At 54.7% G+C, this 25,691-nt stretch overlaps 2 protein-coding genes across 6 annotated transcripts in view; both read right to left on the reverse strand.

Annotated features, from left to right (window-relative positions):
* The window catches only part of DIRAS1 (DIRAS family GTPase 1), a 94,681-nt gene extending 81,749 nt beyond the window's left edge, over window positions 1-12,932 (reverse strand). The window contains exons 1-2 of one of the 3 annotated variants that reach the window (XM_081178116.1): window positions 12,819-12,932; window positions 2-2,349 (exon numbers count right to left, since the gene is read on the reverse strand). In XM_081178116.1, coding sequence (XP_081034242.1) covers window positions 1,742-2,338 — 597 coding nt within the window. In that variant the 5' untranslated portion in view covers window positions 2,339-2,349; window positions 12,819-12,932 and the 3' untranslated portion in view covers window positions 2-1,741. Of the gene's footprint in view, window position 1; window positions 2,350-12,814 lie in introns of those variants that run through there. The other 2 variants (XM_081178115.1, XR_014003657.1) reach the window with 2 other exon arrangements.
* Window positions 12,933-15,521: 2,589 nt separating this feature from the next.
* SLC39A3 (solute carrier family 39 member 3) lies at window positions 15,522-25,553 on the reverse strand. Of its 3 annotated transcripts, XM_081177495.1 has the most exons (4): window positions 25,487-25,536; window positions 20,028-20,088; window positions 19,292-19,584; window positions 15,522-18,542 (listed from the first exon to the last, which is right to left on the reverse strand). In XM_081177495.1, the coding sequence occupies exons 3-4, from the start codon at window positions 19,496-19,498 to the stop codon at window positions 17,793-17,795; spliced, it is 957 nt and encodes a 318-aa protein (XP_081033621.1). In that variant the 5' UTR covers window positions 19,499-19,584; window positions 20,028-20,088; window positions 25,487-25,536; the 3' UTR covers window positions 15,522-17,792. The 3 variants fall into 3 exon arrangements, with proteins under 3 accessions (XP_081033621.1, XP_081033619.1, XP_081033620.1); XM_081177493.1 differs by lacking the exon at window positions 20,028-20,088 and having other exon boundaries at window positions 25,487-25,553; XM_081177494.1 differs by lacking the exon at window positions 25,487-25,536 and having other exon boundaries at window positions 20,028-21,350.
* Between the last annotated feature and the right edge of the window lie 138 nt (window positions 25,554-25,691).

Consider the following 25,691-nt stretch of genomic DNA (forward strand, 5'->3'; position numbering starts at 1 on the left):
AAACAGATCCCTTTCACTCGGCCAGGAAGCTTGCTGGGTGACCTTGGGGGACACTCGCTGCCTCTTAGCCTAGCCCACCTTGCAGGGTCACTGCGGGGATTGGAATCGCAGAATTGCCAAGTCAGAAGGGACTCCCAGGGGTCATCTAGCCCAACCCCCTGCAAGCTCCTTGGAGAGAGAGAAAAGGTGCAAGAAAATGAACGGGCAAGGAAGCGCCTGGCGAGAACCAGGTTTGGGGAGTCCAGCTTAAGGCCGGGCTGGCGCCTCCATTGCCCCTTCTCAAACCCAACCCAGCCCCCTCTCCCTTCCTCACTCCCCTCCGTACTCACCTCACTGGCAGAAATGTTCTGTTGTGCCTTATGGTTTTATGCAGCTTTTAAAAATCAAGCTCATCCCCCCCCCCCTGAAAATAAAAAATAAATGACATGTTCAAAAGTTCACGGGGACGTTTGCCACGTTCAGTGTTTGGCATGTTGAGAAGGGCGCTTCGTTGGGGAAGGGGGAGCTGCTCTGTGTGCCCCCAGAAACCTCGGTTTCTCCTCTGTGGCCTTGCTGGGCTCTGGGCTGCAGGAGAGGCCAGGCGGCGCCCCTTGCCTTGACGCTCCCCCTGTGCCTCCACAAGCCCACAAAGGAGACCCGCGACGTCCCTGGAGCAGCAGTCATCTCCACGGGGGTTTCCTTCGAAGCAGGTAGGGCAGGGAAACCCAGCGGCATGGCAGCCCCCTGGCTGCCCCCAACATCTTCGCAGGCCAAAGTCTGGAGGGTGAGCGGGGGGGGGGCAATAAATGCGGGATGGGGAGGTCACAGAAGATCCTCTTTTCTTCGCCCCCCTCCAGAGTCCAGCAAGGAGATTCGGGACTCAAAATGGGTGAGTCTGGGGGGCAACCTCCTTGGTCCTGCTGGCCCCCCAGTTTGCTGCAGCAGCCCCGCCTTGGTTGCAGAAGCCCTCCCGAGTGGCAGCACCAGGGGACCCCCACCCCGAAAAGTCCTTGTGTTCAAGGGGAACAAGTGGGAGGTGGGGCAGGGAAGCGGAGCGAGTCTCGTCTCCCACTTGTGGGGAGCCAGTGGGTCGGAGGGGCAGCTCCCGTAGCTGCTAAGGTGTCCTGCAGTTCCCAGTGCCTTGTCGAGCGGCAGTGCAGCGCCCATAGCACTGGCAGGACATAGCACAGTTCCCATGGTGCTGTCGAGAGGCCGCCCGGTGCCCGCTGCGTTGCCGGGACGTCGTACAGCTCCCCAAGCCCTGCTGAGATGCAGTGCCACGTCCGCAGGGCTGCTAAGATGTAGGACGGCTCCCCCTGCGCTGCTGAGAGGCCCTACAGCGCCCATAGCGCCACGAGGAGGCAGGACAGTTCCATATTGTTGCCAAGATGTCGGACAGCTCCCATAGCCCTGCAGAGAGGCAGTGCAGCGCCCACAGCGCAGCTCAGACGTAGCAGATTGTGCTGTTAAGAGGCTCTACAGCGCCCACAGCACCACTAGGATGCAGCGCAGCTCCCATAGCGCTGCCGGGATGTAGCACAGTCCCCACGGTGCTAGGAAGAGGTGGTGCAGTGCCCATAGTGCTGCTGGGATATAGTCCAGCTCCCCAAGCGCCACCGAGACGCAGAGCAGCACCTGGACGCGGCACAGTTCCCATAGCACCGCCAGGACGCCGCCAAGGAGGAGGAGCAGCAGCAGCAGGGAAGGCGGAGCCAAGCGGAGGGGCAGGTGGGGTGGGGCTTGGTGGGTGGGCGTGGCCTCCTCACATCAGGCTGCACTTGCCCTTGATTTTGTCTGTCCTCTTCTGCTTGGAGGAGCGCTTGCCGTCGATGTTGAGACTCATGTTGCGCTTCTTCTCCAGGTTGAGCAGCTCCTGGAAGAGCTCCTTGACATTGTAGTTCATCTTGGCGGAGGTCTCCATGAAGGCGCACTTCCACTCCTTGGCGGTGGCCTCTCCCTCCTGCGTGGGCACCTCGCGCTGCGTCTCGTCGCACTTGTTGCCCACCAGCATGATGGGGATGCTCTCCACGCTGCCCTTGATCTGCACAATCTGCTGGTAGATGGGGCGCAGCTCCTCCAGCGACTGGCGCGACGTGATGGAGAAGACCAGCACAAAGGCGTGGCCCTTGGAGATGGAGAGGCGCTGCATGGCCGGGAACTGGTGGCTGCCCGTCGTGTCGGTGATCTGCAGCGTGCACACGCTCTTGTCGCAGCTGATCACCTGCCGATACGTGTCCTCAATGGTGGGGATGTACGTGTCGCGGAAGGTGCCCTTCACGAAGCGCAGCACCAGAGAGCTCTTGCCCACGCCCCCCGCGCCAAACACCACCACCCGGTAGTCGTTACTCTGCTCGGGCATCTTGGCAGCACCTGCGCCAGGAGAGAGGAGGAGGGCAGGCAAGGTCAGCTTCAAGGAGCAGAGGCAGCAGGGCATAGCAGTCAGAGCAGGGGGGTTAGCCAGGCCGGGGGGGGGGGACAAGGGGCGCAGGAATCTGCCAGGCTTGGAAAAGCAGCCAAAATCATAGGGGGTCTTCCAGTCCGACCCCTTGCGATGCAGGAATAGTGATTAAAACAAGGAGGAGGCAGGACCATGCAAACAACCCTTTAGTGGGGATATAAATTGCAATAAATAAAATAATGGGATAAATAAGGCTCAGGATATGCTCCCCCCCCCCGCAACCCCAGCAAAGATTCAAGGCAGGTCAAAGTGAAAGAGCCCCCTCCTCTTCCAAATTCATCGGGCAAATTCACAGCCACCGCCCCCCCCATCTAAGTCCAGTGCATCACATTTCTGCATTTCAAGTGTGTAATCCCCTAATAGGTGCATTTTGGGGGAAGCAATCCCCCCTAACAGAATACTGCAATTTCTCACGGGCAGCTGCATGGAGTCAGGGGTTTGGCCAGGACGGATCCTGCCCTACAGAGCAGACCTCTCCTGCTGGCACCATTGCAGGGGGGCCAGGAGAGAGAGCCAGCAGCTTGTCTGCCTGAAAAAAACCCAACCTCCCCACAAAAGCCCCACTGACTAATCTCTGGGAGGCGTTTGCAAAAAGAGGGGGGACTCGCCTCCTTGGCAGCTGCTGCTCTTGAAATGGGGCAGAGGAAAAGGCAGGAAGCAGGCACAGAGACGGCATTTCCCATTCATTGTTTGCCCATTCATTGTTTCCCCATTCATTCCTGCCCCCCCCATTTTTTCTGCCCCCCCCCCAAAAACTGGGTCGTTCTCTGGGGTTGACAATGGAGGAGAAGGTGGGGAAGAGCGGAGGGTGGTTCATCATTCCGGCACAAAGCAGGAGCCGTCTTGGCAACAGGGAGAAAACCCGCAGTGCAGAATTGGGGGGGGGCCAGATAGAGAGAGGTGGCTTCTGCCCTCTGGAGGCATCTATCAGGGCACAAGAAGCCCTGATGGGTGTGTGGGGGTGTGTCCCCCGACCCTGGGAGACACAGTGGGCAGGGGAACTCACCGCCACAGGAGGAGGCAGGGAGTGTCAGAAAAAGCTTCTTCCTGAATCATGGAGTTGGAAGGGACCCTGCGGGTCATCTAGCCCAACCCCCTGCAATGCAGGAATAGGTAGCTGTAGAATGCCACAGGTCCCAGCCTTGGTATGAGGATGTCAGCTGGATTGGGCTATAGAGGCCAAATGCCCCCTGCGAGCCTCAAAGTTGAGATAGACTGCCTCTGGAGCTGGGGGCTCTCCCAAGGGACTCGCAGGGACTTGAGGGCGGCAGTACTTCTCTCCCCACTTGCAGCTGCCAGCGACCGGCTTTTGGGGATAGACTGCCGCTGGGCATGGAGGCTCTGCTGCCACAGCACATCTCCGCAGGGGAGGGTCCGTCACCCGGACCGGGCCAAAGGGACCAGCCCCCTCTTCTCATACCGGCCCAGCAGGGGAAACCCAAAAGCAGGATCCGGGTACGAGAGCCATATCCTGCCTCCGACGGCAGAGGGCAGAGCATAGCAGCTGCCAAAAGCCTTGTCCTCTCAAGTTCCTGTCAAGGAAATGGGTGGATGGTGGAGAAAAGAAGGGGAAATGTAAAGGGGAAATGGATTCTCAAACGTGGGAGGTTCAGTGGGATTGTAAAAAAGCAGTTGGCAGAGACTCTTTGGGAAGGATAGGCTTTTTTGCAAAGGGAGTCAAACGCCAGAAACACATCTCCCTGCCCAGGCACTGGCGGGTTTAGTAATAGTAATAATAATAATAATAATAATAATAATAATAATAATAAGGAGGAGGAGGAGGAGGAGGAGGAGGGTGCGGGTGGCACTGTGGGTTAAACCACAGAGCCTAGGACTTGCTGATCAGAAGGTCAGTGGTTCAAATCCCCGTGACAGGATGAGCTCCTGTTGCTCGGTCCCTGCTCCTGCCAACCTAGCAGTTCGAAAGCACGTCAAAGTGCAAGTAGGTACCACTCTGGCGGGAAGGTAAATGGTGTTTCCGTGCGCTGCTCTGGTTCGCCAGAAGCGGCTTAGTCATGCTGGCCACATGACCCAGAAGCTGTACGCCGGCTCTCTCGGCCAATAAAGCGAGATGAGCGCCGCAACCCCAGAGTCGGCCACGACTGGACCTAATGGTCAGGGGTCCCTTTACCCTAATAATAATAATAATAATGTTGCTGTTATCATGACCATTATTATGCGTATACCACCCGTCACCCACAGATCTCTGGGAGGGTCACAATGGATAGCTCAGTCCGTAGAGCATGAGACTCTTCATTACGGGGTTGTGGGTTCAAGTCCCATGTTGGGCTAATGATTACTGCACTGCAGGGGTTGAACTAGATGACCCTGGGGATCCCTTCAAACGCTACGATTCTATAAAAACCTGGCGCAAGCAGCTCCCAACCAGCACTCCTGTCTCCCACGCCTGCACGTCTATTGTAGGGGCACGGGTGCAAAACCCGTCTAGGCTAACCAGTGCCCTCCACCAGCCTGGATAGTTCAGTTGATTACAGCATGGTGCTGATAATGCCAAGGTTGTGGGTTTGATCCCCATATGAGGCAGCTGCATATTCCTGCCTTGGACTGGATGACCCTCATCATTCTTGCCCTACCCTTCCTACTAGGCCACACTCTCTTCTTTTTCTCCTCTGGTACTTCGAGCAGAGGCTTGGGTTCGATTCCTGGTGTGAGTGCTCCTCCAAAACAGTTCCCAGGTGGTGTCTCCAGGCGGGGGACGTCTCCTTGAGTCTGAAACCCCGAGAGCTGCTGCTGGCCTGTGTGGGCATCACTGGGCTTCCTGGACCAAGAGCCTGCCTGTGCGAAAGGCAAGCTGTCCTCTCCCGCTCTCAAAATCTGGGCTGCTTTCTCTCCCCATGCCCAGCTGAGCCCTCGGACACCGGATGCCAGCTGTCCTTGGTTGCAGGATCAGGCCTTGGCGGAGGCCGAGCGCAGACTCAGCTTGGCTGCCCCAGGTGGACATCCCATAATAGGATCAGCATACCGTGCTATTTCTGGACAGAGCTGCCAGGCAGCCATATGGCACCCTGGACACACCAGCAAGAGCAATTGAGCAGAGCTGGTCTTTTGCAATCCTGGTGCCTGAGTGGCTTGCCGTTGTTTGGGGGACCTCTGGGAATTGGGGGCTCAGCTACCCTGCCCCAACCCCCCCAACTCAAAGCGCCCCCCCTCTTGTCTGCGGCTGCTGAATGCCAGGTTGGCTTGGACTAAGACCCCCTCCTTCGTGATCTGACTGTGGCCCTTCTGGCTTGGGCATTGGTCTCACCCCACTGTGCCCACCTGGGTCTTGTGTGCAGCATCTGGCGAGACCTGGGGGTCAGGGAGGGGAATTGGCCATGGCCTAGAGGAATTCTCTCCATGTGTGAGAGTGTCCAGTTTGGGGGAGATCTAGAGGGGGTGTTCCTGGGGCTGGACAGATTTGGGATTGTGCTGTTTTATTGCCCGCCAGTCTCCCTGTCTGAGCTGGCAGAGTCTTGGAGGGGGGTGTAGAGGACCCCAGACTTGACCAACCATGCTGAGGCAACCAGCTCTGGGGGGCTCAGGACTCTGTGGCTGCCATGGGGCTGTGACAACATGTCCCGAGCCCAACACATGTGTCAGGCCACACGCTGCTCCTTGCTCTCTTGACTAGACAGGGTGATCTGAAAATGGAGGATGTTGATGCCAGTCCCTCGTCATGGCCAGATCACTTTGTGGAATCATAGAATCATAGAACCATAAAGGTGGAAGGGACCCCTGAGGGTCATCCAGCCGAACCCCCTGCAATGCAGGAAACTCAGCTGAAGCCTCCAGGACAGATGGCCATCCAATCTCTGCTTAAAAACCTCCAAGGAAGGAGAGTCCACCACCTCCTTTCCATGGTAGAAAAGCTCTTCCTAAGAGAGAGTTCGTCCTGATGTTGAGTCAGAATCTCCCTTCCTGTAATGTGAAGCTATGGGTTCGAGTCCTACCTTCCAGAGCAGGAAAAAAACAAGCTTGCTCCCTCTTCCATAGGACAGCTCCTGAGATACTTGCAGATGGCTTTCCTGTGAGATTTAGGCTGTCAGCACCTTTTCCCCTCCACAGAGGCAGGGGACCTATTAGGAAGGTCCGCCCTCGGAGGCTGATGGATCCAGTGGGATTCCAAACAGCTGGGGGGGGGCATTTCCGCCTGATATGGCTGGTGCTCCTTTCGAAGCCCTGGCCGACCTCTGGAACACCTGAGCGGCTCAGGCTATTGACACGATTGCCCCTGAGCGCCCCTCTCCTACTTTGTGGAGCCCGTTTGGTCCCCTGGTATACTCCAGAGCTTAGGGCGAGGAAACAAGCTGGGAGACGGCTTGAACGCAAGGGGAGGAAAGATGCGAATGAATACAACCAAACACTGGTAAGGGCTCCTTACTGAGCCTACCTAGTAGCAGTGAAGGCAGCAAAGGTGGCCGACTTTGCTGCTCTCATGGCATCCTCATCATGTCGTCTGGGAGAGCTCTTCCAGGTTGTACGGGGCCTTTTACAGGCTGGCCAAAAGGAGGTGACAGAGCCAGTGGCAACTCGCTGTGACTTGGTTGCAAAGCATTTTGAGGATAAAATTGCTTGCCTCCACCAAGACCTTGACTGCTGTTATAGCAGATGAATCTCATGGGGGTCCAGAGCACAGTCTAGGCCTGTTGTGTTGAACGAATTTCAGTTTGTAAGGCCTGAGGAGCTTGGATAAGTCAGGGTGACCACTTGCACTCTGGCCCCTGGCCCCTCTTGGCTGATAGAAACCAGTAGGGAGGGAACAGCTGGCTGGGCCAGGGAGGTGATCAAGGTCTCTTTAGGAGAGGGGATGGTCCCTGCCTGCTTGAAGGAGGCCGTGGTAAAACCACTTCTTAAGAAGCCATCCCTGGATTCAGAAAACCTAACTAACTACCAGTCAAAATAAAAAAATTCCTTCCAGTAGCACCTTAAAGACCAACTAAGTTAGTTCTTGGTTGATACCAAGAACTAACTTAGTTGGTCTTTAAGGTGCTACTGGAAGGAATTTTTTTATTTTGACTATGGCAGACCAACACGGCTACCTATCTGTAACTACCAGTCAGATGCTCATCTCCCTTTCTTGGACAAGGTTCTAGAGCAGGTGATCACAGACCAGATCCATGCACTCTTGGAGGAAACTGATTTTCTGGATCCATTTCCATTGGGGCTTAGGCCAGTTTTGGCACAGAAACTGCTTTGGTCACCCTAAAGGTCAAGGACCCCTGACATTTAAATCCAGTCACAAACGACTCTGGGATTGCGGCACTCATCTTGCTTTACTGGATGAGGGAGTCGACGTTTGTCCGCAGACAGTTTTTCCGGGTCATGTGACCAGCAGGACTATGCTGCTTCTGGTGAAACCAGAGCAGTGAAACGAAACACTGTTTACCTTCCCGCCGGAGTGGTACCTATTTATCTACTTGCACTTTGATGTGCTTTCGAACTGCTTGGTTAGCAGCAGCAGGGACCGAGCAATGGGAGCTCATCCCGCCGCAGGGATTCGAACCGCCAACCTTCTGAGCAGCAAGTCCTAGGCTCTGTGGTTTAGACCACAGTTTCACCCTGCATGATGACATTTGTCAGGAGATAGATGGGGAAATGTGTCCCTCTCAGTTCTCTTCAACCTCTCAGCGGCTTTCGATTCCATCAACCAGGGTCTCCTTCTAGGATGGCTGTCTGAGTCTGGGGTGGGTGGGACTCCTCTGTGGTGGTTCCAGTCCTACTTGGGTGTTACTTGGGAAATGCTTTTCAGCTCTGTGGAACCTTCAATGTGGGGTTTCGCAGGGCTCAATCCTACCCCCCATGTTGTTTAACATCTACATGAAACTGCTGGGTGGGGTTGTCTGGAGGTTTGGAGTATGTTGTCAGCAGTATGCTGAGGACACTCAGCTCTGTTTCCCCTTTACATCTGCAGGTGAGGCAATGGAAGTGCTGGACCAGTGTCTTGCCTTGGTAATGGACCGAATGAGAGCCAACAAACTGAAGCTCAATCCAGATAATCTGGAGGCGCTGTTAATGCGGGGTTCCCTAGACTAGAAGGGCAGGAGATTGCCTGCTCTGGATGGGGTTACACTTCCTCTGAAGGAGCAGGTTCATAGCTTGGGGGTCCTCCTGGATCCTTTGCTGTCACTCGAGGCTCAGGTGGCCTCAGTGGCCCAGAGCGCCTTCCATCAGCTTCGGCTGGTGGCCCTGCTACGCTTCTATCTGGACAGAGAGAGCCTGCTGTTGTCTATGCTCTGGCAACCTCAAGGTTAGACTACTGCAGTGCATTATACGTAGGGCTTCCTCTGAAGGCGGTTCAGAAACTTCAGCTGGTGCAGAATTCAGCAGCCAGGTTGCTAACTGGGACAAGACTGTTTGAGCATATTACACCGATTCTGGTCCAACTGCACTGGCTGCCAATTAGTTTCCAGGCCCAGTTCAAAGTGCTGTTTTTGACCTATAAACTCAGGATCGCAATACCTCAAGGGTGCTTTAGCTCAGATTCCTGCATTGCAGGGGGTTAGACTAGATGACCCTTTGGATCCCTTTCAACTCTACAATTCTATGATTCTCCATATCAACCGACTGGGACCCTAAGATCATCCTCTCAGGCCCTTCTTCATTAGCCTCCAGAGAAGGGGACCTTTTCTGCAGTGGCTCCCCGATTGTGCGACGCTCTCCCCAGCAAGGCTCAATTGGCATCTTCATTATAGATCTTTAGGCACTAGACAAAAACATTCCTTTTCTTCAGGCCTTTGGCTGATTGACATCCGATGCCTTTCTAAATGTGTTGTGGGAGGGGGGATTATTGGTTCATTTTCGTTTTATTATGTATTTTGTGTTCTCATTTTGCATTTTTATGTTGTGAACCCCCCCCCCCCCCGTGATCTTCAGGTGAAGCATGGCATGCAAACTTCATAAATAATAATAATCTCTGCTATTTTTCTAGAAAAGGAGGTGCTGGAAGTCTCCATGGATGCCTCCCTCTGAGCCTGGCAATGGCGCCCCCTGAGAGTTCCAGCTGGAAAAAGCCACCACCACCATCATCACAGCAGCCTCATTTTCCACCATGAATTTGCCCAATCCTGTGGGAAGGAGTTCCACAGATTAACTCTGTTCTGTGTCAAGATGGACTTCCTCTTATGTGTCCTTGAGGGGGACTCAAATGCACAACAGTCCTGAGAGGTGGGCACTCTCAGTGCATGAATGTGTGAGTCCAGTGACTTCCCTGCAGTGATATCACCACAGTCCAGCAAGGCAGCCAGATTGAATTTGGGAAGAGGGGGAGCCAGGGGTCTTGGGCTGAACCCCTTCCCTATCTGCCTGGAACAGGGCCCAGAAATTTTGGCTGGGTAGCAGCAGCTCTGAAAATCAGAATCGCAGAGTTAGAAGGGACTACCAGGGGTCATCCAGCCCAACCCCTTGCAATGCAGAGATCGCATCGCACCTGTCTGGCAGATGAATGAGAGTCTGCCACCTTCCAAAGAAATCTGTTGCAGAGTTTCAGGCTGACAGCCTCTCAGAGGGGGCAGGGAACTTCTGCCTGCAGAGCATCTGCTCTGCAACTAAGAGGAGGGCCTTCCTGTAAAAATCAGCAATATTCTAGTCCTCTTCATCCTGCCTAAGGGATGTAGGCAGAGCGGTTCCACCAGGCCTTTGGCCAGGGCACAGCCTGACTCCCTCCCTCGGCAATCTTCGCGGAGCTCTGGCCCAATGGTTGCCAGTGGCCTGAATTAATTAATTTTATAATGAATGATTTTAGAGTGTTGTTTATGCTATACTTTTATACTGTTTTATTGTTGTCAGCCGCCCTGAGCCTGGCTTCGGCTGGGGAGGGCGGGATATAAATAAAAATTATTATTATTATTATTATTATTATTATTATTATTATTATTAGGCAGTGACCAGGGCAGACTAAGTGGCGTCTGGCTCAGCATTGCCCCAAAAGCTGTGCAGAGTCAGGACCCGAGTGGCGGATCCTGTCCCTTCCTCTACAGGAGGCTCCCGCAAGCAAGGGCTGGTCTACAGGTCCTCTGAGGGGCCCAGGCACCAACTGCGCCCTCCAGGAGTGAGCTGGAATGAAGGTCCCGGAGATAGTTCTGCAAGCCTTTCCGCCTCTGCTCACTAACTCTTGAGGGGTTCAGCAAGATGATGATGATGATGATGATGATGATGATGATACCACCTCATCCATTTGGCTGGCTTACCCAGCCACTCTTGGCATGCACTTTCCCGCTGCACAAAAGGGGTGCTGAGATTTGCAGGGCACCCCAGCAGCAGCAGCAGCAGCAGCAGATTGCACTGCAACGCAAGCAGAGGCACTGCAATGTTTCGGGCCAGATCTTGGACCCCGTTCAGCAGCAATTAATTACAGAGCAGGAGTTTCGCTCTCGGGCGAGGGAGAGCTTTTGCGCTCTCAGAAGCCCCAGAGCTGCGAGAGAGGGAGGCCAGCCAAGGGATCGGCCTCCTGGAAGGGGAAAGGGGGTCTTCAGGTGCTCATTAACGCTCTCCCAACCCCCAAGTGGGGACCTGTTGACATAACATTCAGTCGCCGTCCCCCTCCCCTCCCCCAGATTAAAAAATCAAGAGCGATTTAAATGCTTCTTGCAGATCCGATTTCTCTTATCCACCTGAATTGCTCCCTGCTCCTTCTGGCTTTGTTGGGATTGTTGTTTGGGAGAACAACAGTGCCTCTGAGCTCAAGCAGAGTGTCTGTATCACCATCTTCTTCTTCTCTGGCTGCTGGGACTGGCAGGCAAAACCTCTGGAGGACGTCAAGTCAAGGTTAAATGTGGGTGCAAACGCGGCATTTTGCGGCAGAAAAATGAGGGCCAAAGGATCTGGATGGATGCTGGGAAACTCTCCCAAGAGGACCCTGTGAATAATCCGGCACCACAGATACTTCCCTGCAAGGAAAATGCTTCTGGGACAGAGGATAGGGCAAGAGGGGTGTGAAATTGTGGGTGGGAAAAGCAGATAGAGAAATAGGTTTTTCTCCTATTGTAGAGTTGGAAGGGACCCCCAAGAGCCGTCTAGTCCAACCCCCTGCATTGCAAGGAGGACTTCTTCGCACGTGCTGTGGAACTCACTGCCACAAGATTTCATGACAGCCACCAGCTTGAGCAGCTGTGAAAGGAGATCAGGAAAAGTAATGCAGGAGAGGCAGCGGGGGGGGGGGGGGGGAGTAGAGCTATCAAGGGCTGTCAGTCACAAACTGGCATTGGAGGGTGTGGGAGGGAGAGGGCCATAGGGGGGATCTCTAGGGGTGGGGCCTGTGGCGAAGAGCAGGCTGACCCAGCCCAGGGTGCCCTTCTTTGAACAGAACCAGCCAAGTTCACGGAGGAGAGAAAGGCTGTCTGTGGAGGCCCAGAAGCAGTCTGCCTCCAAGTCCCAGCTGGGATAGCATGTGGGAGGGGGGAGAGGCCTGCTGCCCCCCTGCCCTCCTGCTCCTATGTGCCTGTCAGGTGACCCTGAGCCAGTCAGAGCAGGGGCTGGGCTTGGTTTCCTTCCCAAATCATGAGAACCAGCATCTTACCTGATCTTTAGGAAGAGGTTCCTCAGCAGCACCTCTCTGTCAGAAAACCCACACAGCCGCTGCTGCCAGTCTGTGCTGGGACACTTGGCAATAAGGCAGCAGCTGCCTTTGTGGCCTCAGATAGCCCCTCTCCTGGCCCTGGTGGGGGCTGCTGTTTGTATCTCCAAGGGTCACCCCATGTCCTTCTCTTGCCCACTCGAATGATGGAGGTACCCCAAGGGGAGAAGCCACACAACCAACACTGGCCGGCAGCCTCCAGGTCCAGGGGGGGAGGGGGAGAGCTGTTGAGCCAGATGCGGCCAGGTCTCTCCAAAGAGAACCTCCAGGAGCAGGAGCAGCAGCATCTCACTGGGGGAAGAGGGAGCTGCTGCAGCTTCCGCCCCCTTTGCCCCCCACCCTGGGGGCAGCCGACTGTCCCTCCTCAGTGGCAGGCAGCTGGGCTATGGGGTGCGGCGTCTTGTGTTTGGGGGTCCCCCCCTTTCTGCAGTGCGCGGAGGGGACCCTTTCCTGCTGCCCCCAAATGGGAGATGTTGCGGCTGCTTCTGCTCCCCCCCCAAGAGTCCCCCGAATGAGGACATTCAATGGGGGGCAATGCAGGTGCCCGAGCCCCCTCCCCACCCTTTTCCTCCAACAGCCCCCCCCCCGCTGGCTTGCCTGCATCACTCGCGTCATCCCTCGCAGCCCCCCCAAAATGCATCCGGGGCGCGAGGGGGGAATATTTTTACGCATCCCCGGGGAGGGGGTCGCTTGCCTGCAGATGGACGGGCGGCTGCGGAGAGGGCGACCCCAGAGGAACCCCCGACCTCCCCCAAATAAAGCCACCCCAGGCCCCAGCCCAGCCCCCCGCTTTGCATCCCCCTTACCTGCCTGGCGGGGCTCAGCCTGGACCGGAGCAGCAGCAGCAGCAGCGCGGCCGCCCAGCAGCCATCCGGAGACGCCGCGGAGGAGGAGGAGGAGGAGGAGGAGGCGCGTCACGTGTGAACGTCGCCGATATGGGGCGGGAGGGGAGGAGGGGAGGGCCTCGCCTCACGCCCCGCCCCTCGCAGGGCCCCACCTCGGGGCTTCCATCTCTTCCATCTGTCATGGCTAGTTAGCTCATTAGCTAATTGCTTTTCTCTCCCGCCGCATTGGACTCCGAAGGGGCATCCCTGCAACGACAGCCCTGCGAGGTAGGACAAGCGTGCCAACTTGAATAAAATACTGGGCGGGACCAGGTATGCCCCACCCTGCATAATCGATCACAAGACACTCTATTTGAATGTCAGTTATTTTATTGGGGGGACCAAAGGGACCTCGGCCCCCAGGAATTGGCTCCTACGCCCAGGCTGAGAGGCAGCAGCTGGCCCCCAGCGCCACCCCCGCGGTCCCCCATCTCCAGCACTAACCACTACACCACACTGCCTCTCAACCCCACTTTCGTGCAAAGTGTGGCAACTGTGGCTTAGGAAAGGCTTTCAGGGCTGCCTTCGGCTTCGTCTGGGCCATGCGCAAACTCTGCCCCATTGCTTGGCTCTTCCCCACAACAGAGTTGCCAGGTGGGCCAGGGTGAGAGGCAGCAACCCGCACCCATGGTCGCAGCCAGGGAGTGTCCGGGCCGAGGAGATGCAGACCCATCCCACCCTTTCCCTCGAATCATAGCATCGTAGAGTTGGAAGGGACCCCCAAAGGTCATCGAGTCCAGCCCCCGCAAGGCAGGATGTTGCTGGACTAAAACTCCCATCCTTCCTAGACAGCACAGCCAGCAGTCAGGGATGGAGGGAGTTGTAGTTCAAGGGCGCCAGGGTTGAGAGAGGCGGCACCACCCTGCTCTTACTAAAACCCCACTTTTCTGCCAGAATTTGGACTCAGCGGGGCTAAAAAAAAACCAACTAAAGCAAACTGATAAAATGCAGAAAGCCAAAAACTTAGAACAGATAAGAGTGAAGAAGGGATTGAGCGGCCACGGAAGAAAAACGTCTCCACCTCCCAGAAGGACAAGGAGGGCTCCTGCCTGGTTTCCCTGGGCAAGGAGTTCCAAAGGTGCCTGGGAGCTAGGGAGTTGCTGCTGCCAGCCAGTGTGGGCACTTCTGGTGGCCATCTGTCATGGATGCTTTAGCTGAGATTCCTGCATTCCACAGGGTTGGACTAGATGACCCTGGGGGTCCCTTTCAAATTCTACAATTCTATGGTGCTTCTGCCAGACTCTCAGCCCAACGAAACCCCCGAATTCTGGGCTTAAAAGATGCCAATGTGACGTACAAGGCCAGGCCTTCTGCCCTACTCCCCTTCCCCCCCCTTGCAGTAACCATTGGGTGGCAATGCCTTCCCAAACTGGAGAGGCGGAAGCCAGACTCTCGGGATGCACTGTACCTCTTTGCAGAATTCTTCCCAGAGCGCCGGGTGACTCATGCAGCCAATTAATTAATATCTGGAATTGTTATTAATATAGCAGCCAGCTGCGGGGAGCAACGGGGAGCCCCTCCCCGCAAGAGGCAGAGGACAAGGCGGCCCACTGGTCTGAGCAAAGCCCCCTGCGGGACACCTGTGTTGCTCAGCAGCTTCGCACTGGCGGGGTGTGAGCGTGTGTGTCAACAGCTCTGGAAGCCAAGCCGGGAGTGGGCAAGGAGCCAGACTTGTGTGTGCGCAAGGAACACTTGCAACCTTCCAGCTGTCGGGCTGTGCTGCCTCCATTGCCCCTGACTGTGCCGTCTGCTGGGGATGGAGGGAGATGGGGGTGGGCCCTGCAATCTCTGGGTGCCCCTGCTTCCTGCTGCCTCGCAGGGTTGTTGTTCGCAGTTCCACCAAAAAGGTTATCGGGATGAAGGTTTACTTCAGAGAAAGTCTCCCTGGTGGGAACCGGCTCCAGCAGATGAACGGAGATTTGACAGAGACTCTTCCTATGCTCTTATGGAGCCTTCAGGCCCAAAGGCAGTCCTTCTGGATTCCCGAGTTCTTAGGGGAGCCGGATGAGACTCCAGAGCCCCCCTCAAGAAAAAAGGAAGGGGTGCAGCTCTGTCCGACAGTCACTTCCACAGGGGGCGGCTCAGAATTCACAACCCCCCACAAAAACTGCAGGACCCCATAAATTTAGGATAAATTTCGCTTTCTGTTGTGCTCAGGATGGTGTTGTGGTGCCGCTAAACAACCCCCACTTTTTATGCATTTTGTGGTATAAATTTAACACTTTTTGAAATCTCTTTGCACATGCAAAGTTGTTGGGGAGCTTGGTTACTTCCAGGTGAAACCCGGTAGCTTTTCAACCAGGCCGCAAATGCTCCCGTTTATTCTTCTGGCCCCACTTTTTTGCTGCAGAACTGGACCATTTAAGCCCATGCAATAATGGGGTCATGTTTGGGGGGAGCATTGCAGAAAAACAAATAAAGCAGGTTGGAGTCTGGACAGTCCAGTGTAAATCCACTGCTGACGCACTTATTCCTGCCCCAACAACATCTTGCAGGAAATCGGACTGCAAAGAAGAACCCAAACATCTCCAGAGGAATTTTGGTTTGGGAGTTTTACACTTGCAAAAATTGGCCTGGAACAGAGTACAGCTCCCCTCCACCCAATAAACAGAGCCAGAGAAAAGTGGCAAAATTTGAAAGGTGTTTTATTTAAAGAGTGGCTGAATAAAAGGCCGGTGACTGTTATTATCATTTTTTAGCACAGTGGAGATTACGCTGAATTATTAAAATAAAATAAAAACCCTGTCCCCAGAGCAGAATGCAAAAATATCACATGTGCACAATTTCCTCTGTGCTAAATTCAAAGTCCTGGTGGGGGGAAAGGATGTGGATTTAAATGGAAAAGCAGCGTCAACGTGTTCTGCTCACAAGCAGGTAACTTTTCCCAGCATTGAAGCCCCAGAGTCCAAGGCTCCCTCTCTCACCACACCCAAGGAAAGCCAGGGAGGCACTTGGATCCCCTGCAAAACGTGGGCCTGGGCAGCATATCCTCTGCAGAAAGTGCACAGCCAAGCTAAGTCAACACAGGGTACCTGCAGACTTGGTTGGGGGGCGATGGAACCCTAATCCCAGACCCCTAAGAAAAAGAGAGAGATCCGCCAGAGATATGGCCGCTCTTTCATTTGGTGGGGCCAAAGGACAGTGCAAGCTTCCGGGTAACACCAGCCTCTTTCGCCAGGTGGCAAGAAGCCCCAGCGCAATGTTGTTTTGACAAGACAGCTCTGCCGGATCCTTTTGGGTCAGCAAGAAGGACAGCTCCCTTTCCCACTGCAGAAACTGAAGGGTGGGCACAGGAGAAGAGTGAGGCCTCGGCACATGCCAGCTGCTACTTCTGAGCCTCGTCTTCGAGTCTCTCTCCCAGCATGAATCAAAGCCAAAACTCTGGTGCCAGAGCTGGGGGTGGGAAGCAGTGGCAGGAAGACTGAGACCCCCCCCCCCGCCTCCTGCATGTCCTTCCACCCTGAAAGGGGTGCAGGAAAGAGTCTGCATGCCACCTGCTCTTTGTGCTCCAGGGATCCATTAGCCCATCCAAGCCTCTGGACTCAGCAGCCGAGAGGCCTCCTCTCCCTCTCTCTCTCTCTCCCTCTCTCTCTCTCTCTCTCTCTGGCTTCAGACCCCAGATGAACAAATAAATGAAAGGAACAGCAACGGCAACTTTCCTCCTTGCAGCCCACAAGGGTCCCAGCAAACCGGCTTTCCACCTTTTTGGGGTACAGCCCTGCTCCACCACCCCTTCCCCTTCAAGGAAAGCGTTAGAAATACAAGGAGGCAGAGAATTTGGGGGCCAAGAGGAGATTTCTGCCTGTGCTGCAAATCCCCGGCTGCTGGAGAGATTAGGAAAGTGCATGGCGCCCCGTTAGCAGCAGCAGGTCCCCTCGACTGGGAAGAAGGAAGGAGAGGCTCAGGTGTCACCTGCGCACCAGGCGCAAAGAGGGAGCGGAGAAGAAGCCAGTAGGAGAAAGCAGGAGGCGCCTCCAAGTGGGGTTGGGGACGAGGGGGTTGGCTTTGGCCAGGTGGGAATCAAAGGAAAATGAAAAAGGAGAGACAGAGACTGTGGATTTGGGCTCCCTGGCAAATCTGCTCACAGCAAGAGAGAAGGAATAAATGAGCCTTTTGGAGAGAGGGGAAAGTGAACCTTTTGCAGAGAGAGAGACTGCGAATGCTGGCTTCCTGGCAGCCAGTGAGCTTTGGCTGGGCCAGACCACCAGCCAACCGTTGGCAAAAGCCCACAAGGGGATCTCCTCCCTGCGCCCCCTAAGAAACCCAACGAACGTCCCAGCGGGATTTTGCATCCACAAGAGCAAAATCTGTGGGGAAACTGCACAGGCCTGGAGGGAAACTCTGTGCAGCCAGGTCTCCCCTCTTGCCGCCACAATCCTCACCTCCAGGAAAAGAAGGGGGGAGCCAGTGGGGGGAAAGACGCCCTTTCTGCGCCCTTGACCCTGAAGAGGCACCACAGATTAGCCGGCTGCCAAGAGCTTTGCCAGGAGGGCAGAAAAAGGAGTGGGAACTGATCAGGCCCAGGTCCTGTTGTGGCTCTGCCCCCTTCCGTGACCCTTGCCACTTTGCTCCTGACTGGTTCATGCCTTGCAGGAGAGGGGTTGCCCAGGATCTGGGGAGGAGAAAGGCATGAGTGCCAAGCTGCCTCAGGGACTCGGGTCTCCCTGAGAGCGAGGGGAGCTGAGCAAGGCAGTGCCATGTCCCATCGTGGTCCCCCTGGTCCAGAGTGTGTGTGTCTAAGGGGGCAGCGGGAAGCGTCTCGTTCCTCCATCCGGCCTCAAGGCCACGGAGCCTACGCCGTGCAATCTGTGCGCGGCCCTCCGAACTCTTGGGCGTGGCTTGGGGCGTGGCTGAGGGTGGCCGCGGTGGGGAAGAGCTTCCCCGCCTGGAGGCCACGGCGTCACCACTTGAAGAAGACAAGGGTGGCCATGACGGCGTAGCCCAGGACGAGGAAGAGCACCTTGAGGAGGCGGCTGCTCTTGTCCTCCAGCTCCTTGGCCAGGATCTCAAAGAAGGTGACAAAGACGAAGGTGCCGCTGGCAATGCCCTGCAGGAGCACCGAGGCCACGCTGGAGGCCACGCTGTGGCGGCTCTCAATGCCCATCCCGATGACGATGCCCAGCGGGATCATGAGGCTGACGGCGCCCGCCAGCTTGGCCGCCTCGCGCAGGGTGAGGCCCGTCTTGGTCATGGTGATGCCCAGCGCCACAGCCACCAGCGTTTCGTGGATGGCCACGCCCAGGAAGAGATTCATGACCTTGTGCCCCTCCTCCTGCAGGCCCAGCGCCAGCCCCTCAAAGATGGAGTGGGCTGAGAGGGCAAAGACCAGGCTGAAGAGGCGCAGCGGAGTCGAGCGCGAGAGTTCGTGGACGTTGAGGCCGCACTGGCTGGAGCTGTGGCTGGTCGAGCTGCCCTGGTGGTAGTGGTGGCGCTTGGAGGGCGGCTCCAGGAAGGGGCTCTCGAACTCAGAGTCGCTGCCCGCGTCCGAGCCGGCATTGAAGGTCTCCAGGTCAATGAAGGACGGCTGCTCCTTGCGCACTGTCAGCACTAGCTGCTCCACAAAGACCGTCATGAAGAAGCCCAGCAGCATGATGGTCTCAGCCAGAGGGTAGTCGGTCACCACGTTGCCCACCTTGAGCACCTCCGCCAGCTGGGGAGGGGAGAGAAGAGGCTGTGAAGCAGTGGAACTCCCTGCCACAAGGGGGAGGCAGCATAGAATTGTAGAGTTGGAAGGGAAACCTGAGGGTCATCCAGCCCAACCCCCTGCAAGGCAAGGATCTTTTGCCCAACATGGGACTCAAACCCACAACCCTGAGATTAAGAGTCTCATGGTCTGCAGACTGAGCCAATTGTCTGCTGTCTCTCCAAATATCCCCTCTGCCCAGCTCAGTGGAGATCAGCTTGGCTGGATCAGGCCAATGGCACCTGAGACCTGGGGGTCACCCACGAGCGTCTGGGGAGCCTGCAAAGGAAAGCCCCTCCCTCTCCTTTGCCCACCACAGCCAAGCAATATGGAAAGGTCAAGTGTCTCTTGGCTGCAGGGAAACTCGCATCCTGGTCTCCCAGGAGGAGTTTCTCAGACCCGCTAACAAGGTGGGAACAGTTATAGGAACAACCCCCCAGGATCACCCCTCGGCATCCTCAGCGGCAACCCCCCTCACACACACGTTCACAGCAGTGGCTGCTGGGTTGTGTTGATCCTGCCCTCCACAAGCGGACAGGGAGGGAAGCCCAGATTGAGTAAAGTTATTTATTCAAGGGTAGAATGCCTCTGAATAGGGGGGCTCCATTCCATGGCCATACAGATCCGGGATGGGGAAACCTCAGGCCCCGGGAGGCTCAACGTGGCCCTCAAGGTCCTTTCCACATGGCATCGCCCCCCCCCAATTTGCGCCCCACCTTTTCTCGCACAGCTGGCAGCAGGGCGTTGAAGCAGGTACCCAGGAAGACGCCGCCTCCGAAGGAGTTGCAGACGGAGATGATGCGCTGGGAGCGCTCTGCCTTCTCGCCGTCGGTGGCAATGAAGCGGACAGGCAGCAAGGACCCCCCCAGCATCAGCACAAAGACCCCCACCAGGGACAGCACCTTGGTCACCAGGAGATTCATGGCGTGGTGCCCGGGGGCATCTGTTAGGAGAGTGCCAGGGGCTCCGGGCAGCAGGCGTAGGGGGCGGCCGCCAAACCCATGGAGCTCTGCAAGGGGGGATGAGAGAAAAACAGATGGGATTGAAACAACTTGGCAGTGAGACTGTGGAACTGACTGCCACAGGAGAAAGGCCACCATCCTGGATGGCTTTAAAAGAAAACGGGACACATTCCTTTGTTAATGCTGGAGGGTTTCAAATTTTACTATTCTGTTGCTGGGGCAACACAGTCAGATGGGTGGCATAAAATAATAATAATAATAATAATAATAATAATAATAATAATAATAATAAAACAGAGGAGGAGAGGGCTCTGGAGGGCTCCTAGCCAGGATGTTTATGACCTGCACCCACAGAGGCACCAATGCTTCTGAATCAGAGTTGCTGGAAACTGCAGGGGGGGAGACTTGCTCTTGTGTTCAAATCCTGCTTGTGTGTTTCCCTTTTTGGAGAGGGATAATTCTGCAGTTTAATTTTCACTGTGGTTTATACCTTGTTAGCAGCTCTGAGAAACTCCTTTTTCTGGAGAGAAGGAACCAGGATGCAGGTTTTCCTGCAGCAACAAAACAGATCCTTTCTATAAATAGACAAATGATTACTCATGACTATTACAGCGGTACCTCAGTTTTTGAACGTATGTTGTTCCGGAAGACCATTCCGAGTTCTGAAATGTTCGAAAACTGAAAACTCAATAGCCAACAGCTAGGCCTCAGGATCTTGCACTCAGTGGAAGCCGCTTGGCATGTTCAACTTCCAAGGTGTGTTCGAAAACCGAAGCATTTACAGTTATACCTTGGGTTGCGAATGTGATCCATGTGGGAGGCACGTTCACAACCCGCAGCGTGAAGTGCCGCATCTGTGCACACGCGTGACGTGATTCGGCGCTTCTGCACATGCGTGTGATGTCATTTTGTGCTTCTGCGCAAGCGCCGAACCTGGAAGTAACCCGTTCCGGTACTTCCATGTTCGGCGCAGTCCGCAACAAAAAATGCACAGCCTGCCGTGTTCGTAACCTGAGGTGTGGCTGTACTTCCGGGTTTACGGCATTCAAAAACTGAAATGTTCGTCAACGGAGATGTTTGAAAACCGAGGTACCACTGGATTATTATTATTAAAATTTGTACACCTCCCTAGATCCAGTTCACAACATCAGATTTCAGTATAAGAAACACAAAAGACAATAAAAATAAGAAGAAAAACAACCTAATAACCCCCATACTACTACTAAACTCTTGTTTATGTAAAATACTTTAAAGCAGACTTTTGGGGCATGCTGCCCTCAAGACACAGGAAAAACACACCGGCAGTGAAATATTTGCCCAGGTTCAATTCAGCTCAATGCGCCAGTTGCAACAGTAAGAACTCGATCAGTTAGTATGGCAGCACCTAGACTTTAGAACTCCCTGCCTCTTGAGATCAGGCAAGCATCTTCCCATTTAGTCCAGCATGTTCGGATGCTTGGAAAGGGCAGGGGGGGGATTTGAATCTGTTTTAGTACTTGAAACAACGTTTTGTTTCATTTAAAGCTTGCGTATTTTTCTTGATTTTACGGCGTTATTATTTTCTAAACTGCTTTGAGGTTTGTTTGTTTTTAACTATCAAGATGTGTATAAATTTGACTAAATAAATAAGCAATTTCATAAAAAGAATGTATCAGTAATAACTAGTTATTATGATGACTGTTTCATTAATAGGCTTCCTGTCAGTATTCTTACTATTATGTTTTTATCCTTGATGTTCTGTAATGTGTTTTTAATGTGGAACACCACCTGGGATCTTCTGATAAAGGGCAGTATATAAACTGAAATAATAATAATAATAATAATAATAATAATAATAATAATAATAATAATATTACATCTTCAAGGCCAACCCCACAAAGAATAGATTGCGATACTCTATCCCAGTGTTTCCCAACCTTTTTTGGGCAAAGGCACACTTGTTTCATGAAAAAAATCTCGAGGCACACCACCATTACAGCCCCGTGACGTCAGCGCGCAGCGTCACGCCGGGAGGGACATGAATTGCTAGCAAATTACATAATCAACTCCTTGAGGGCTGGCTCATCTTCTCCGAAGGCAGAACCCCATTAATTAACAGGACAGACTCACACCATAGCCAAGACGAGGGGGGAAAACCTCAGTCATGCACAGTCATGCACATGTGGGGGCTAAATGAGGACGAAGACCGGGCAGAGAGCAGGGTTCAAATCACCCCACCTGGCCAGGACAATCCCTGGGTGCTCCCTTGGGCCACTCGCCTGACCCACCTCGCAGGGCTGTTGTTGCGAGGATAACACGGGGAGAACCACGCGCGCCCCCGGGAGCTCCTTGGAGGAGAAAGCGGGCGATGAATGCAATGCACGAAATATATGAGAGGCGACCAGGTTTTGCAGGTGAGGGGCCCCCGCCAGCCTCCGCTTCCAACACCCGGCGCAACGACGCCGAAGTTTCCCCCCGGGCTCGGCTCGGGGAGCAGCGCTGCTCCCCCCCGGCTCCCCTTCGCCCTCCCGGCTCTCTCTGCCGCCCACTGGGGACCCCCCTCACCTGCCAAGTCTGGAGCGCCGGTGGAAGTTGCATGCATGCATGCAGGGCGCCGCGTTGCCATTGCATTGCACTGCACTCCATGCAACGCCTGCACGCATGCATTGCCTTGCACGCCCGCCAAGGGGTCTCCCCGCGGTCCGATGCGTCCCCTCCGGCGCGGATGCAGCATTGCAAAAATAAAACCCCCCCGACGCAGCCCTACCTGGGGGGCAGCCTCCGCCTCCGCCGCTCCGCCTCCGCGGGGATCCCCGGGCTCCATCCTGCCGCCCGATCTCCGCGGGGGCGCAGGCAGGCTGCGCGGGGTCTGCACGGAAGAGCCCCAGCCCGCCCGGCCGCCGCCGCTGCGCTCATTCCATGGCCGGGAGAAGAGCGCTTCAAACAAAACGCCCGGCCCGCCAGGCCACGCTGGGAAACGTAGTTTGCGCACCCCACGCGGGCGCAGAGCCCAAGGGCGAGGGGACTACGGATCCCGGCAGCTCCCGCGCCGGGGACGGAGGGGGAGAGGCCGGGTGCAGGGATGGAGGGACAGGTGGGCGAGCGAGTGAGTGAGTGGCAGCCGCCAAGCCTTGGCCGAGAGCCAGGAAGGGCCTCCCCGGAGGAGGAGGAGGAGGGAGGCAGGCGCAGAGCGGGAGGGAGGGAACCCCAGGGGTCATCTAGTGACGGCGCCCCAATCGAAAATTTGACTTTTTAAAAAAAAATATTTCGAATTTTTTAATTTTTCCCGCGGCACACCAGGCAACATCTCGCGGCACACTAGTGTGCCGCGGAACAGTGGTTGGGAAACACTGCTCTATCCAGGGTGTAATTCAAGAGAGCACCAATAATACTAATATTTAGAAAAACAGACAATCACTTGGCGCCCGAAGAAGACTTCAAAGCAGAGTCACATACTTTAAAGCACATTTACATGGCTTCCCCCTTGCAGAAGTACAGTGGTGCCTCTTCGTTCCGCGAGTTTTTTCGTCTAGCGAATTTTTCGTCTTGCGAAGCACGGTGTCAGAAAAGTTTTGGAAAAGCTTCAAAAATCACCAAAAACCTCAAAAAAGGCTACCACACCGCGTTCTATGAGTTGCTCCTCGAAGTCAAGTCGCAACTGTATTAACAGTGTTAAGAAAAAGGAAACAAACTTGCAAAAAACGCAATAGGTTTTCGTCTTGCAAAGCCAGCCCATAGGCAAATTCGTCTTGCGAAGCAGCTCAAAAACTGCAAAACCCTTTCGTCTAGTGAGTTTTTCGTCTTGCGAGGCATTCGTCTTGCGGGGCACCACTGTATCCTGGGAATTGTAGTTAGTTTGTTAAGGGTGCTAGGAAATGCAGCTCTGCGAAGAGAAACTACAGCTCCCAAGAATCTTTGGCAAGGGGGATTTCAGGCTTTGAGGGCACGGAGCGGATCTATGCTCACAAATGCATTTCATTGTTATTCCTGGGTTTCTCCTTCCTTCGAGGTCTTGAATAATAATAATAATAATAATAATAATAATGATAATGATAATAAATTTTATTTATACCCTGCCCACCCCAGCCAGAGCCGGGCTCAGGGCGGCTAACACTAGTAAAATTACAGTAAAAACATAAAAGGGGAAAAAACTAATTTAAAATACAGGTTAAAATGCAATTTAAAATGTAGCCTCATTTTAAAAGTAGCTCATAGATCAAAACCATAAGGGGAGGGAAACAGAAGGGTCAGACTGAGTCCAAACCAAAGGCCAGGTGGAACAGCTCTGTCTTGCAGGCCCTGCTGGGCCCTAGTCTCTTGGGACAGAGCATTCCACCAGATCGGGGCCAGTACTGAAAAGGCCCTGGCCCTAGTTGAGACCAATCTAAATTTAAACAGTTTGGGCAGCCCCGTCAGGGATCCTTTATCTGTGATGCCTGCCTTGCAGGCAGCTGGACTTGGATGCCCTCTGGCTGACCCTCCCAACCCTACAATTCTATGATTCATTGGAGGTTTTTTAACAGAATTTGGATGGACTTCTGTTGGGAATACTTTAGCCATGTGATTCCTGCATTGCAGTGGAGGTTGCACAGGATGACCCTTGGGGGAGCCTGTTGCAGGAATTTATGTATAGGTTGGGGGGGGTTGCCCCTCCAGCAGATATCACACACATGCAGCCCACTACCAAAATCAGCACAATCTCTTTTGTGACTTGTCCCCACAAAACACTTTATCACAATTTCTTCCTATCTATTCAAAGGGCCTTTGCTGCGTGATACCAAATGTCACAATTCACTGATAAATGTATCTATGTACTGGCTCACTGGGAAAACTTTAGAAATTCATACAGACATGTGAGCTCAGCTCCTCAGCAGCCCCTCTGCCTGAGTGATAATCCCTGGCATCCTGATACCTGAGTGCCAGACAGGTAGCCATTCCAGAAATAAGAAACCCAGATGAAGACAAAAGGGTGTGATTAACTTGGCTGAGAAACAGAAATGTAAATATCTCTTTTGTTTCACTTGATGGGTGTTTGGTGGAGGGCAAGGGAAACCATGGCGCAGGGTCCAGGATACTCAGATTACTGCCCGCAGACCTCCCCTTTCATGATGTAACCGTGATGTAGTTTGGGGGGGGTGTAACATGGGGATTAGCAGCTAATAAAAGTATGGGTGCTCTTTTGTTTGGGGCTTCCATCTTGTTCCACCTGGTGGAGTCCTGTCCCGACCATCTTCAATAAAGACCAAGCCTTCTGGCTCCTGTTTTGCTCTGCTATTCCTGGCTGATGTCCTTGTTTTTTTGTCCAAGGGAGCCCTCAGATTTCTCTGTTAACAGTCCAAATCTAGGATCCTACAGTTCACTGGCAGTTTTTAAGCAGAGTTGGGATGGCCACATGTTGGGGATCCCTGTGTTGCAGGGGCCAGACTGGGTGCCATTACTATTATTATTATTATTAAGTTATGCCCCGGATAGAGTACCACAACCTGCTCTTCATGTCCTTGAAGACAGTTCAAAGATGACGATGATGAAGTTCTGACCCCTCCAAACCACACAAGCTGGCAAGCTCTCTCTCTCTCTCCTTTGTTGGAGGCTGTTCAGCAGAGGTCCGTCTGCTGGCAATCCTGCAACCCTGCGACTGCTTTGTGCCCAAGTGGGGGCTGGACTAGATGGCCCCTGGCGGCCCCTGCGATTGCACAACCCTATGCAATAGCCTGCTATTATGACGATGATCACTGGTGTTCTTCTTCTTCTTCCTCCTCCTCCTCTCATGCCCCACACCCCGACGGCGCATCCCTGGCTGCAGTTGGGCAAAGCCATTTGCAGACCCAAGCGGCTAGTCCTCATGGAGGCGGCGACGGGGAGGAGCCCCGCCCCCTGGCGCCCAGGCCCCGCCCCCTCCGGCCGTCCTGGGCGCCGGGCCCCCGGGGGGTGCGGGAGCCCCCTCTCCTCTTCCTCCCGCCCCCTCCTCACCTGCGCGGCCGCTTCCCGTCCTTCCTCCTTCCGCCCCTTTCCCACCTCGCCCGCCTGCCTTGGCAACCGCGGCAAAGCGACGCCTATTGGCTGCCACTGACGTCATGGCGGCGCCCGTTGGCTGAGCAACCCGCCCGTCCGCTGTGGACCCCGCCCCTTAGGCGGGCCTTTCCCTCCCTCTCGCCCCGCCCTCCCACAGTCGCCT

This window comes from Podarcis bocagei (genome assembly GCF_964188305.1).
Source record: "Podarcis bocagei genome assembly, chromosome: 18".
Taxonomy (NCBI): Eukaryota; Metazoa; Chordata; class Lepidosauria; order Squamata; family Lacertidae; genus Podarcis; species Podarcis bocagei.